The sequence below is a fragment of the Bos taurus genome, chromosome 12 (genome assembly GCF_002263795.3).
Source record: "Bos taurus isolate L1 Dominette 01449 registration number 42190680 breed Hereford chromosome 12, ARS-UCD2.0, whole genome shotgun sequence".
NCBI classification, from domain to species: domain Eukaryota; kingdom Metazoa; phylum Chordata; class Mammalia; order Artiodactyla; family Bovidae; genus Bos; species Bos taurus.
In genome coordinates this window covers 29,552,192-29,567,410 of record NC_037339.1, presented here as the reverse complement: position 1 = coordinate 29,567,410, position 15,219 = coordinate 29,552,192, and the positions used below count along the sequence as shown (strand labels likewise).

General features: G+C 41.4%; 1 protein-coding gene across 1 annotated transcript; it reads left to right on the top strand.

Moving 5' to 3' along the window:
• Positions 1 to 532: 532 nt before the first annotated feature.
• LOC788183 (E3 ubiquitin-protein ligase RNF146-B) lies at positions 533 to 14,889 on the top strand. Its single transcript, XM_059892350.1, has 2 exons — positions 533 to 676; positions 13,610 to 14,889. The coding sequence occupies exons 1-2, from the start codon at positions 533 to 535 to the stop codon at positions 14,216 to 14,218; spliced, it is 753 nt and encodes a 250-aa protein (XP_059748333.1). The 3' UTR covers positions 14,219 to 14,889.
• The last annotated feature ends 330 nt before the right edge of the window (positions 14,890 to 15,219 follow it).

The following is a 15,219-nucleotide window of genomic DNA, read 5'->3' as shown; positions in this document are numbered from 1 at the left end:
GTCTGCTTCAAATAAGATTAACTAGATAGATTCTAACTGGATAGATTCTCTGCAGGCACAGCTTCAGGCAAACTCATTTTTCCCTTTTCTGACGTCTTAGTCTAACCTCAAAGTGCCAGACCCGGGCATCCTGACAGTCTTGACTGGAAGGTGTCTGCTCTCCTTGGTTAGTGCCTGGAAGCCTGGCTTCAGTGATTTCCTGCCTCTGAGAGCTGGACATGCAATAGCACCATCAATGTTGATCCTCTGACCTGAACACTGGAGGCAGTTAGGAGGGATGTGGCAGTTTTAGAAAGAAAACTCAAGGCTGGAACACCTCCATATTGGTGGGTTGGTTTGCTTTTCCTGTATTTTAATCCAACATTTATTGAACAGCTACATGCATGCACTGTGTCAGTAACATGGGAAGTTTAAAACATATGTAAGGACCATCTCTAAAACTTCCCTAGAAGTTTTTAACAGCTGGGGAGATGAGACACATATTAAGCAGTAAGACTGTTTGCAAATGAAAAGCAAAGCAGACTTTTGGAGCATGGAGCAGGCAGACAGGTGCCTTTCAAAGGTCAAAGAGGTGGGGAGGAAACAGATGATGGAGTTACAGAGGAAGGCTTCGGAGGCAGACGACAGAAGAGAAAACAGCAACCCAAGCCAAAACACAGAGGCCCGAGAGCAGTTAGTACAGTCCGTCTAGGGTTTCTCTCTGTAGGAGCAAGAGTGACCAGACAGGGAGCAGGACAGGAGATCACACTGGGAAGGAAGGCTTGGGCTGTACTGTGATAAACCGTGTTTCCTGCCCAGGAGCCTGATCTAACATATCAGCAATGGGATGTCATCTAGGGCTTTCAGTGAGAGGGTGGCATTCACTTCATACATGTTTTTTTTTTTTTTTTTAATTAAAAATGACTTTTAAGTTAAAAATGAAAAAAGAAGATGACAAAAATGAGGATGCTCTTACACCAGACGCTAATGTCTTTCTTAGAGCTAGGAAGCTCTTCCTTCAAAGCTGTCCAACATGCTAGTAAAAGAACCAGATGGAGAAGTGTCTGTCCTGTGCTGCGTAAAGGAATCTCAGGATTCTTTCTCTGGTGGTCCCTGAGTCTCGGGAGCAAGCAGCTTAATGAGCTTTGGGAGTCAGGAGACACAGAAAAACACAGCAACAACAGCTTTGACAGGCCACACACACATGGCAGGTGACATAAAACAGCTGAGCCATCTCAGCTGCAGCTGCCTGTCCCCACCGCTGGATCCCCAGACCCACAAAGTTCCCAGGAATCACCCTCTCCAGGTCTGCCCAGCCTCCCTGAAATTTGGATAGAGTCAAGATTGGAAAGTCAGTGACCCGCTCAAGTTCACTCAATCGGGCAGAATAAGAACCGGAAGCTCTTGTGTGCTTTCCTTAAACATCAAGGGTCCTTATCCGATGTGAATCTCCCATTTTTATTTTCCACACTTTCAACTCAATTTTGGAGTTCAACGTCTCAGCTACACTTTCCAGATCCTTCTCTTCCTGTGAACCCTCTAAAGGGGACCACAGGGACTGGGAGCAGGAGTCCAGGCCCGGTAGGTGAGCAGGTTACCCACAGGTTAGGTTATCAGGGTACTGGGTGGCAAGTTAAGAAACAAAGAAGCAGAACAACCAGAGGCAGGCAGTTAGGTCTGAGGACCTGCTCCGTGGAGCTTTGCATTAATTACAGGCACAAAATTGGCAAAATACACTTGCCATCAGCTATTGCGGCAAGGGGATAGGGCTGGAAGGCTAAGGAAGAGGCTTCATGGCCTTTGGCTGTGTAGGAAGGGATTGTTGTCCATGCTTTGGCTTCGTGCGGACACTTTTCACCTCCACTTTCAAGCAGGAACTGACTTTTCATGTTAAGTACATTAAACTCTATCCCCATTTTTTGTCTGATGGGGATTCTTTTGAGCTGAAGATCAGCTCCTGAGCTGCGTTTGGATCACATTACTGTGGCATGGAGGAAGTGGCTGGGTACCAAAGAGAAAGCAATTGCCAAAGAGAACACAGAAATAGGCACAGCAGGCTTGGGCTGGAGAGGCAACAGCAACCTCGCAGGGCCCAGTGTGGGGAGGCAGAGGCCAGGAAATAGTTGGGACGGGACATCACACACAGGAGCTGTGCTGTGAGCACCTGTATGAGCCAAGACCAGGATTCAGAAATAAGGACGAAGGAGACAGCTGGTGGAGAGGACGCACACACGGGGAAGAGGATGCAGACAGGACCGGGATGATGCCCTTGTCCATTCGGGCTAAGAGTCACCACCCATTCCCAGTGGGGAAGAATTCCAGGTTCATACCCACAACCCCTCATTCAATCCTTCTTAAGTTCAGAGCCAACTTCACCTGTGGCCCAGGGCACCCACTCCGCATTTGTGGTGACCCTGCCACGCTCCCTGCTCCGGGCTCCCACTTCTTTTCCCAGCAGAAATCCTGTTTTTCCCCCTTCAGGAGCCTTCTTCCAAACTGTTTCGCAGGACTTTACAGGGCACTTTCATTTGTAATCTGAATATCCCTACTTCCAGGAAGGTTAAGTTCACTTTTCTTCCAGAAGTACCTGGAAGGAGTCATGGGGGTTTGCTTCAGAAAAGCCCCCATACTTTTTAGAGACCCCCCCACCCCTGAACAGGCCCAGCTGCCCACACTGCCGCCCAGCCCCGCTGGGTCACCACTCCACTCCACTCGCGTTCCCCTGGACCACAGCCCTCCTGTCTCTGGAGCCCACTTTGCTCCTGGGGAAGGGTAGGTGGGGAGACAAATTGGCTCAGGCAGGTGCAGGCTCTCCCTGCCCTGTCTGTATTCACAGGGATTTCCTCGCAGGACTCCTGCAGTTTTTCCCTGCAGTCTGATTTCTTTTGGGGACACCCAGTCCAAGCTGAAATATTTGAATATATATCGCTCTCCAGCTCCTATAGAGCTCCTGCTCCATCAGGCGCATCAAGAGGAATGACTGCACACTGGTCTGAGTGGCAGTTAAGAACCTTCCAAAGTTCTATGGCAGTTAAGAGGGGAGTCTGCCTGGAGCATCATAGCTGACCTCTGGGTCAACGGTCATGAGTTCTAAGCTCCTCAGCTCTGGTCTTGGATTAAAAAAAAATGCCCTTTTCCATGCATGTAACAAACCTCATATAATTTTCATTTCCAAGTATTGTGTTCAGTCATACCCAGTATGTTGTTTTGCTATTTTCACATAAAATACCGAGTTAAGGAATGCCAGGAAATTCTCTCTGCCACACTTGGATTGGCTAGACCTTTAGTCTAGGTTCCCAGAGTTGACACGCCCAAGGTGGGCAGCACTGTTGGGCTAATGAGGATCATTTCTGCATGGGGTGACACAGGGCCAGCAGGGAGAGGTTGTGAGCAAAGGGGAAAGTTGACTGGGCAGGGATCAGAACATCAACAAGGACCGCAAAGGGCTCAGAGTTCTGATACACCTGCATAAGGGCAGGAAAAGCATGCGATTTTATCTTTTTATGAGGGACACTGATGTGCAGTTTTCTTTTTGTATTAGTTTTGGTATCAGGTTAATACCAGCATCATAATATGAGTTGGAAAATGTTTATTTATGTTCTGTTTTCTAGAAAAGATTGTATAGAGTTGGTGTTAATTCTTCATGCATTTGGTTGAATTCTGCCATGAAATCATCAAGGCCTGGAGATTTTCTTTTTGGGGAGTTAAAATTTTTATGAGTTCAACTTCTTTATTTAGTTACAAGGCTATTTGAATTATCGATTTCATTTGGGTGACATTTGATAGTTTGAGCTTTAATGTATGTATGTATAATTACATATAACATTATATTAGTTTCAGATTGCAATATAATGATTTGATATTTGTATATATTGTGGCATTATCACAACACCTGTCACTATACAGAGTTACAAATACCTTGTATGATGAGAACTTGTTAAATTTACTCTCTTGGCAACTTTTAAATATGCAATACCTTATTATTACTATGGAGAAGGAAATGGCAACCCACTCCAGTATTCTTGTCTGGAGAATCCCATGGGTAGAGGAGCCTGGCAGGCTACAGTTCATGGGGTCACAAGAGTTGAAAACAGCTTAGTGACTAAACCACCACATTATTATTAACTAGAGTTAGCATGCTGCACGTTACCGTCCCTTAACTTACTCATCGTATAACTGAAGATCTGTGCCTTTTGACCTCCTTCACATATTTTGCCCACCCTTCGCCTTTGGCAACCACCAATCTAGTCTCTGCTTTGTGGGGGTGGGGGGGGGGTGGTTTCATTGCTATTGCTGCTATTTTAGGCTCCACATATTTGTCTTTGTCTGACTTATTTCACTTAACAAAATGCCTTCAAGGTCCATCAATGGGGTCACAAATAGCAAGACTTCTTTCCTCTTTACAGCTGAGTAATATTCCATTGTGTGTGTGTAACTTCTTCATTCATTCACCTACAATAGACACTTAGGTCATTTCCATATCTTGGCTATCATAAATAATGCTGCAATGAACATAGGGGTACATCTATCTTTTTGAGTTGGTATCTTTGTTTTCTTCACATATAAATACTCAGAAGTGGAACTGGTGGATCATTAATAAAAATTTTTTTAGCAATCTCTAAACTGTCTGGGCTTCTCTGGTTCCATTCTTTCCATGCCTCTGGCTAGGGCATTGGCTCTGCTCCTCTCAACACGGAGCTTCCTTCACTGAGTCAAAGCTGCTGTCCAGTTGTTCTGTGTCCCAGCCACTGGGACAAGGCAGAGACTCTGGAGTCTTTTAAAGACATGGCTTGGAAGCTGCTCAAATTGCCCCTCACATCCTGTTGTCAGAACTGAGTCTTTTAGCCACACCTGTCTGCAGAGACTAAGGAATCTATTCTCCAGCTCCGTGTCCATACGTCCAGCTAAAACTTGGGGTGTTCTGTTAGTAAAGGAGAACAGGCATGCAAACACAGGGGCAGGGGTTCACAACCAGTTAGTGACATGAATATTCAGGCGTTCAGCTTTACAAGACAATGCCAAATTGTTTTTCAGGATGGTTAAATCAATTTATACCCATCAGCAGGACAAAAATTTCCATTAATACACATCCCAACAATAGCTGATACCACCAAATGTCTTATATATTTATTTTTAACCCATTTAACAGGTATATAATATTTCATTATGATCTTAAGTTGCAGGTCCTTGATGCCTAATGAAGGTGAATGTCAATATTTTCCCTTTAGTGAAATAAATTAGTTGTTCAAATCTTTTGCCCATTCCTTCCCACCCTAGCCCCAACATGTTTTGTTTTTGTTTTTTGTAGGAGATTTTTAATTTCGTATAAAATTTTAAATACTGATCATTTGTCAGTTATGTGTTGTAAATATCGTCTGCTTTTAGGGCCTCTCCTTTCACTTTATGATGTCTTTTGTTTAACCTAAGCCCTTAACTTCAACAACATAATTTTGAATATTCTGCAGTTTGAGCTCTAAGTCTTGTTTAAGATGAATTTCCCTACTCAAAGGTTGTAAAAATGCTCTTTCATTTCCTTCTAGAATTTTAACTTTAGTTAAGCTATTAAAATATCTAGAATCAATTTTTTGTAAGGTATGAGATAGAAATCCAATCTGGCCTGTCTTTCCTGTGGATGTGAAGTGTCACTTTTACCACTTAACTTTCTATGGAGGTGTGAGTCTTCTTATCAGCGCCACACAGATCCACTGACCGATACTCCATCCTTGCATCCAGTGAAACAACGTTCTACTTTACCATAGACTCCTAATGAGTTTTGAGATCTGGTAGGTCAAGTCTTCTCAAGCATATTCTGGCTACTTTTTTTTTTCTTTTGCTGTTTTTTTCCCTACATTCTAATTCTTTTAGAATAAATTGTCAAATTTCTCCAACAAAATGTCAGTTTGGATTTCAGCAAACATTGCAAATAATGTACAAATAAACTGGTGGAAATTGATATCTTTACAATATTAACAAATTTACAATCTTTACAAAAGTACTGATATCTTTATAACACTGAATCTCTCTATTGAGTATCTTTTCATTTAAGTAATCTTTAATGTCTTTCAATAACATTTTAACATATTCTCTGAAAAGGTCTCTGTATACAGTACAATCTAGATAGCATATTCAAAAGCAGAGACATTACTTTGCCAACAAAGGTCCGTCTAGTCAAGGCTATGGTTTTTCCTGTGGTCATGTATGGATGTGAGAGTTGGACTGTAAAGAAGGCTGAGCGCCGAAGAATTGATGCTTTTGAACTGTGGTGTTGGAAAAGACTCTTGAGAGTCCCTTGGACTGCAAGGAGATCCAACCAGTCCACTCTGAAGGAGATCAGCCCTGGGATTTCTTTGGGAGGAATGATGCTAAGGCTGAAACTCCAGTACTTTGGCCACCTCATGTGAAGAGTTGACTCATTGGAAAAGACTCTGATGCTGGGAGGGATTGGGAGCAGGAGGAGAAGGGGACGACAGAGGATGAGATGGCTGGATGGCATCACTGACTCAATGGACGTGAGTCTGAGTGAACTCTGGGAGTTGGTGATGGACAGGGAGACCTGGTGTGCTGCGATTCATGGAGTTGCAAAGAGTCGGACACAACTGGGCGACTGAACTGAACTGAACTGATAGTTTGTAAAATTTATTCCTAGGTATGCTTTTTTTGTTGTTATTAATTTGGTTTCACTTTTAAAACTATTAGGTAGTTAGAATAGGAAACAGGAGTCCAAAATGGCAGTGGCTAAAAAGACAAGGAAGAGAAAAGCCCACAAAAATAGAACAAAGGAAGGTCCGAGGACTGGAGTGAGGACCTCAGGTAGAATAAACAACACTCCTGGCTAGCCCAATTTACGTAGGGCAGGCCCAGGGGGAGAAAAAACATATACAGAGAGGAGCCAAAGGGCTGGGGTTCTCTCTCCTGCATGCTGGCGCGCTCCCCCACTCTCTTTACGTCTTTGGGTTGACATGCTCTCATGCCTCGAGGATGGGTCTTCCTGCTATTTTCTAAATAAAATAGAGCTGTAACACAGAGCTGTAACACTGATTTGTCTAAGAGCTATAACATGGTCTGAGACCTGAGAACTATAACATGGCCTATCCAAGACCCGAGAGCTGTGACACGCTGAGGGCTTTAATGTCTGTCACTCCAAATCTTTGTTGTGATGAGACCGAACTGAGAAGCATACACTCTCCTGAGAAAACTATAATTTCTAACTTGTGATAGAAATTGTGTAGAAGTGAAACTGACTTTTGAATATTAATTCTAAACTTGGTTACCTCTGCTGCTGCTGCTGCTAAGTCGCTTCAGTCGTGTCAGACTCTGTGCGATCCCTACCAGGCTCCCCGGTCCCTGGGATTCTCCAGGCAAGAACACTGGAGTGGGTTGCCATTTCCTTCTCCAATGCATGAAAGTGGAAAGTGAAAGTGAAGTCGCTCAGTCGTGTCCAACTCTCAGCGACCCCATGGACTGCAGCCTACCAGGCTCCTCCGTCCATGGGATTGTCCAGGCAAGAGTATTGGAGTGGGTTGCCATTGCCATCCATGGTCACCTCTATTATTGATTAATATAATTTGTAGGTTGTTGGGCGTTTTTATGTACACAACCTGATGTGAATAATGACATTATTCTAACGTGTGATTTTCTAATTACTCTAGTGTGTCATATTCTAATTCCTTTCTAACCCTTATATTCTTTGTTTCTTCTTCTTGTTTTATAGCTCTGGCGAGAATCATGAGAACAGTGGAATGGGTATAGTGGAATTGGGCACCATTTTCTTACTCTTGATTTTCAAAGAAATGCTTTTAATGTTTCACCCTTATGCCATTAGGTTAGGTTTTGAGTGGATAACCTTAATCATAATAAGAGCATTCCCTTATATTTCTTACCTTGAATTTACGAAGAGTTTCTTTTTTTCTTTAATTGTGAATATGTGTGGAATTTTACCAAATGTACTCTGTGCCCCTACTGAAGTGTTAAGTGAAGTTTTTCTGTGTTAATGTGATGAACTATGTTTAGAGTTTTGCTTCTTTTTTTTTTTAAATGGTAACCATTCCTGTATCTGTAGAATAACCCCTACTTGGTCAGAATGTAGTATTTATTTTTCATATTACTGGATCTAGTATACTCTTATCATCATGTCTAAGATTTTTTTTCCATGTAGATAAATGAGTGATGTCATTCCATAATTGTAATTTATTATACAGTACTTGTCTGACTTTGGTGTCATAGTTCTCTGGCTCTTAGAGACAAGTTGAATGACATTCCCCTAGTTTTCTGTTTTCTGGAACAGTTTATATAATATGAAATTGCTGTCCTTGTAGACAATAATGAAAATTCTGGAGTTTCAGGAAAAAAGTTCCAGTCTACCAATATGTGCCACAAGCACTGAAGTTTTCTTAACCAGCATATTAAATATTATATTTAAAATACGATAGTTTTGGAGAAGGAAATGGCAACCCACTCCAGTTTTCTTGCCTGGAGAATTCCATGGACAGAGCTCTGAGCCTGGTGCACTACAATCCATGGAGTCACAAAGAGTCAGACATGACTGAACAACTAAGCACAAGGTAGTTTTAGACAGTATAAACTGTAGTGGCTCTCCAGTTTACTGTAACTTTATTGAAAGAGCTTTTGATTTTTGGCATCCAAATGAGGAACATGAAGGTAGTCCACTGGAGAAAGTTCCAGTGAGCCTGGTACATGCAAATGATAATGCTGGTAGCTGTTTCACTTGGGTTGAACAGACTACAAAAACCATCATCAGAATCTTCTCTAGTCTCAGTATATGCATATTCATGTGCTTTAACAACATCCAGACCCTGTCCAGATAGTCTTTTTATTGTCATGCAATTTCTATTTTCTTTTTCATAGGCTTTGATCCTCTCCAAAATAAGTCTCAGTCTTTGATCTCCCATCAATCATTGTGCCCATCTGTCCAATTTTTTTACCTTGTTTATTGTAGCCAAGTGTTGATGTCTTGTATTGGACACTGCTTAAGTTTGCAACAAATGTCTGAATTATTGCTTGTAGGATAGAATTTTTGTTTATGGGTGATTTACAACAAATTTAGATCTCTTTTGTGATTCAGTTTTGAAAATCATATTCCCAGAATGAAATTTTTAAAAATAACTTTATGGAAGTATAGCTGATTCAAATGTTGTGTTAGTTTCAAATATACAGCTAAGTGAATCAGTTATACATATACATATATCCATTCTTCTTGAGATTCCTTTCCCATATTGGTTATTCAGATCAGATCAGTCACTCAGTTGTGTCCGACTCTTTGTGACCCCGTGAATCGCAGCACGCCAGGCCTCCCTGTACATCACCAACTCCCAGAGTTCACTCAGACTCACGTCCATCGAGTCAGTGATGCCATCCAGCCATCTCATCCTCTGTCGTCCCCTTCTCCTCCTGCTCCCAATCCCTCCCAGCATCAGAGTCTTTTCCAATGAGTCAACTCTTCGCATGAGGTGGCCAAAGTACTGGAGTTTCAGCTTTAGCATCATTCCTTCCAAAGAAATCCCAGGGTTGAGCTCCTTCAGAACGGACTGGTTGGATCTCCTTGCAGTTCAAGGGACTCTCAAGAGTCTTCTCCAACACCACAGTTCAAAAGCATCAATTCTTCGGCGCTCAGCTTTCTTCACAGTCCAACTCTCACATCCATACATGACCACAGGAAAAACCATAGCCTTGACTAGATGAACCTTTGTTGGCAAAGTAATGTCTCTGCTTTTGAATATGCTATCTAGGTTGGTCGTAACTTTCCTTCCAAGGAGTAAGCGTCTTTTAATTTCACGGCTGCAGGCACCATCTGTAGTGGTTTTGGAGCCCAGAAAAAAAAAGTCACCCACTGTTTCCACTGTTTCCCCATCTATTTCCCATGAAGTGGTGGGACCGGATGCCATGATCTTCGTTTTCTGAATGTTGAGCTTTAAGCCAACTTTTTCACGCTCCACTTTCACTTTCATCAAGAGGCTTTTGAGTTCCTCTTCACTTTCTGCCACAAGAGTGGTGTCATCTGCATATCTTAGGTTATTGATATTTCTCCTGGCAATCTTGATTCCAGTTTGTGTTTCTTTCAGTCCAGCGTTTCTCATGATGTACTCTGCATATAAGTTAAATAAAGAGGGTGACAATATACAGCCTTGACGAACTCCTTTTCCTATTTGGAACCAGTCTGTTGTTCCATGTCCAGTTCTAACTGTTGCTTCCTGACCTGCATACAGATTTCTCAAGAGGCAGATCAGGTGGTCTGGTGTTCCCATCTCTTGAAGAATTTTCCACAGTTTTATTGTGATCCACATAGTCAAAGGCTTTGGCATAGTCAATAAAGCAGAAATAGATGTTTTTCTGGAACTCTCTTGCTTTTTCTATGATCCAGCAGATGTTGGCAATTTGATCTCTGGTTCCTCTGCCTTTTCTAAAACCAGCTTGAACATCAGGAAGTTCACGGTTCACATATTGCTGAAGCCTGGCTTGGAGAATTTTGAGCATTACTTTACTAGCATGTGAGATGAGCTATTACAGAATATTAAGTAGAGTTCTTTGTGCTGCACAGTAGGTCCTTGTTAGTTATGTATTTTATATATAGTGGTGTGTATATATAGTGGTGTTAAACTCCTAACTTTTCACTTCCCTCCCACATTTCCCTTTGATAACCATAAGTTTGACTTCAAGATCTCTGAGTCATTTCTGTTTGTAAATAACTGCATTTTATCTTTTTTATTAGATTCCACATATAAGTGATATCATATAATTTTCTTCGTCTGACTTCACTTAGTATGATAACCTCTAGGTTCATCCATGTTGCTGCAAATGGCATTAATTCATTCTGCAATGGCACCCCACTCCAGTACTCCTGCCTGGAGAATCCCATGGACGGAGGAGCCTGGTGGGCTGCAGTCCATGGGGTCGCTGAGGGTCGGACACAACTGAGCGACTTCACTTTCACTTTTCACTTTCATGCATTGGAGAAGGAAATGACAACCCACTCCAGTGTTCTTGCCTGAAGAATCCCAGGGATGGGGGAGCCTGGTGGGCTGCTGTCTATGGGGTCACACAGTCGGACACGACTGAAGCACCTTAGCAGCAGCAGCAGTATAACATTGTATATATGTATGACATCTTTATCTGTTCCACTGTAGATGAATATTTAGGTTGCTTTCATGTGCTGTTTACTATAAACAATGCTGCAGTGAACACTGGGGTGCATGTATCTTTCTGAAAGGTTTTCTTCAGATATATGCCTAGGAGTGGGATTGCTGGATCATATGATGGTTCTATATTTAGATTTTTAAGGAACCTCCACACTGTTCTCTATAATGGTTGTACCAATTTACATTCCCACCAACAGCGTAGGTGGGAATGCACCTACATTTGCTCCGCACTCTCTCCAGCATTTACTGTTTGTAGATTTTTGGATTATGGCTATTCTGACCTGTGTGAGGTGATAACTTCATTGTAGTTTTAATTTGAATTGCTCTAACAATTGGGGTCGCAAAGAGTTGGACACGACTGAGTGACTGAACTGAACTGAAAAATTAGTGAGGTGGAGCTTTTTTTCATGTGCTTTTTGGCCTTCTGTATATCTTCTTTGAGGAAATGTCTATTTAGATCTGCTCATTTTTTGATTGGGCTGTTTGGCTTTTTTTATATTAAGCTAATGAGCTTTCTGTATATTTTGGTGATTAATCCCTTGCCAGTTGTTTTGTTTGCAAATATTTTCTCCCAGTCTGTGGGTGGTTTTTTCACTTTGTTTATGGTTTCTTTTGCTGTACAAAAGCTTTTACATTTTAGTTAGGTCCCATTTGCTTATTTTTGCTTTTATGTTCATTAGGAGGTGGATCAAAAAAGATCTTGCTTCAGTTTATATCAGAGAGTGTTCTGCCTATGTTTTCTTTTAAGAGTTTTACAGTATCTGGTCTTTATTTCGGTCTTTAATTCATTTTTAGCTTATTTTTGTGTATGATGGTAGGGAATATTCTAATTTCATTTTTTTTTACATATATCTGTCCAGGTTTTCCAGCATCACTTATTGAAGAAACTGTCTTTTCTCCACTGTGTATTACTGCCTTTGCAATAGATTAGTTGATCACAGGTGCACAGATTTATCTCTGGACTGTCTATCCTGTTCCATTGATCTATATTTCTGTTTTTGTGCCAGTATCATACTGTTAAAAAAAAAATGAAACCATTCCCTCTAAGATCAGGAACAAGCCAAGGATGTCCACTCTTGCCACTTTTACTCAACACAGTTTCAAAAGTCCTAGACACGGCAATCAGAAGAAAAAGAGATGAAAAAGAAGTAAAACTGTCATTGTTTGCAGATGATATGATACTATCCATGGAAAATTCTAAAGATGCTATCAGAAAACTACTAGAGCTCATCAACTGATTTGGTTAAGTTGCAGGATACAAAATGAATACACAGAAATCACTTGCATTTCTATACATTAACAACAAAAGATTAGAAAGAGAAATTAAATAAATAATCTCATTTACCAGCACATCAAAAAGAATAAAATACCTAGGAATAAACCTAAGGAGGCAAAAGACCTGAACTCAGGAAACTATAAGCTGCTGATGAAAGAAATCAAAGATGATATACACAGATGGAGAGATATACCATGTTCTTGTATTGAAATAATCAATACTGTCAAAACGACTACATTACCCAAAGCAATCTACAGATTCAATGTAATTCCTATTAAATTACCAATGGCATTTTTCACAGAACTAGAATTTAAAAATTTTAAATTTGTATGAAAACACAAAGACCCTGAACAGCCAAAGTCATCTTGAGAAAGAAAAACAGTGCTGAAGGATTCAGATACCTGACTTGAGACTACACTACAAAACTACAAAAGGAGATCTTTGAACTATCCTTGAATAATCCTTTCACTAACAGAACTTTTCTCCAGGCCAGATGAAACTTCTGCCTGCTTCAGCTGAATGAAACTTCAGTTTCAGGTCAGTTCAGTTCAGTCGCTCAGCTGTGTCCGACTCTTTGCGACCCCGTGAATCGCAGCACGCCAGGCCTCCCTGTCCATCACCAACTCCCAGAGTTCACCCAGACTCACGTCCATCGAGTCGGTGATGCCATCCAGCCATCTCATCCTCTGTCGTCCCCTTCTCCTCCTGCTCCCAATCTCTCCCAGCATCAGAGTCTTTTCCAATGAGTCAACTCGTCACATGAGGTGGCCAAAGTACTGGAGTTTCAGCTTTAGCATCATTCCTTCCAAAGAAATCCCAGGGCTGATCTCCTTCAGAATGCACTGGTTGGATCTCCTTGCAGTCCAAGGGACTCTCAAGAGTCTTCTCCAACACCACAGTTCAAAAGCATCAATTCTTCAGTGCTCAGCCTTCTTCACAGTCCAACTCTCACATCCATACATGACCACAAGAAAAACCATAGCCTTGACTAGAGGAACCTTTGTTGGCAAAGTAATGTCTCTGCTTTTGAATATGCTATCTATATAAAAGATAGATTTGCATGTCTTTCAAAGACATTATATATTGTTTACGTCTGTGGAAAAATAAAAATAAACTCAAGAACCCAACAAAATTAAAAGACACACTACTGTTATAAATTTTCAATAGCAAAAACGGAATTATATTTATATCAAATATATAGGTTGCCGATCTTGAAAATATGGTACAGTATAGGAGAAACGAACATGGACGTCGCAGGAAGATCAAGCGGGATATAATAGATATACCAAAGAAGGGAGTAGCTGGACTTAGGCTGGACTGTGATGCTAATACTGTAAATCTGGCGAGAGAGAGCTCTGCTGACGGAGCGGACAGTGTACCAGCTCAGAGCGGAGCTTCTGTTCAGTCGTCTTCTGTGAGGCCCCTGACGTCAGTAGACGGTCAGCTAACAAGCCCCGCCACACCATCCCCTGATGCAGGCACTTCTCTGGAAGACTCTTTTGCACATTTACAACTTGGTGGAGACAGCATAGCGGAAAGGAGTCATAGAGGGGAAGGAGAAGAGGAGCATGAATCACCATCTTCAGGCAGGGTACCAGCACCAGACACTTCGATTGAAGAAACCGAATCCGATGCCAGTAGTGATAGTGAGGATGTATCTGCGCTTGTTGCACAACACTCCTTGACCCAACAGAGACTTTTGGTTCCTAATCCAAGTCAGACAGTATCTGATCGATCAGTGGCAGCGGGTGGAACAGTGAGTGTCAGATCTCGAAGGCCTGATGGACAGTGCACAGTAATGGAAGTTTAAATAAAAGTTTTCAGATCCATGCTCAAGATGAAAATGGTTATCTGTAAATTTTTGCCCATGTAATATTATACTCATCCCAAGTAGTGCATTTTGGGAGTTGGGGTGGGAAGGGGTATGGGAAGGATAGACTTGTAATTAATATGTCTAACACATCTCTGTTGAGAAATTTATTTAATATAAAGAACTTGGGTGTTAATAGTTGAGAGCTGTTTAGTAATAACGCAGTTTTCTTGAGGTCTGTTTATTTTATAGTTTTTTAAAATACCTTCAGTTCTTTTGGCCAGCGTGTGTATATTTGTGCATTAATGGTCCTCATCTGACTATTTCATTGGTTCATATTTTTCTGCATGGATTGACGTAAAACCATTACCAAAATTTGGCACCTACAAGATGTCTGGTATCATTATGAACAGAAAGCTTAAATAACGTGAGAACAAATGTGAATTTGGGGTTTTAAAATAACAACTACTTAATAGTAAAGTTACTGAAATGGAAATGTAAAGGAAACAGCTTATAACTTATGTTTCAGAATCTTGTTTGTAACACACTTCATGGCGTTCTCATAGGCTTTGCTGTCTAGTCCTTGTAGTTAAGAGGTTTCTCTTGATCCACATTTTTTTTTTTGATTACAGACTTTATAATTTAATAAATATTAGAATTTATCAAAAAAAAACACAAATATATAACTCATAGTCAATTTTCAACTGAACAAATGTTGACACTGCCTGTGGTCCACTCTAACATATGATTGAAATAATCTGTTTCTCAAAAGTGTGGTACAAAGTGCCCATAAAAGTGAAAGTGTTAGTCACTCATTCATATGCGATTCTTTGTGACCCCATGGATTGTAGCCCACCAGGCTCCTCTGTCCACTGGATTCTCTAGGCAAGGATACTGGAGTGGGTTGCAGTTCCCTTCTCCTGGGGATCTTCCTGACCCAGGAATTGAAGCCAGGTCTCCTGCATTGCAGGCAGATTCTTTACTACCGCCTCAGCCACCAG

Coding starts and splice junctions, on each gene's coding strand:
- LOC788183 (XM_059892350.1), top strand. CDS start 533: ATGGAGCAGGCAGACAGGTGCCTTTCAAAGGTCAAAGAGGTGGGGAGG. Junction 677..13,609: donor CAGAGGCCCGAGAGCAGTTA/GTACAGTCCGTC, acceptor TCAAATATATAG/GTTGCCGATCTTGAAAATAT.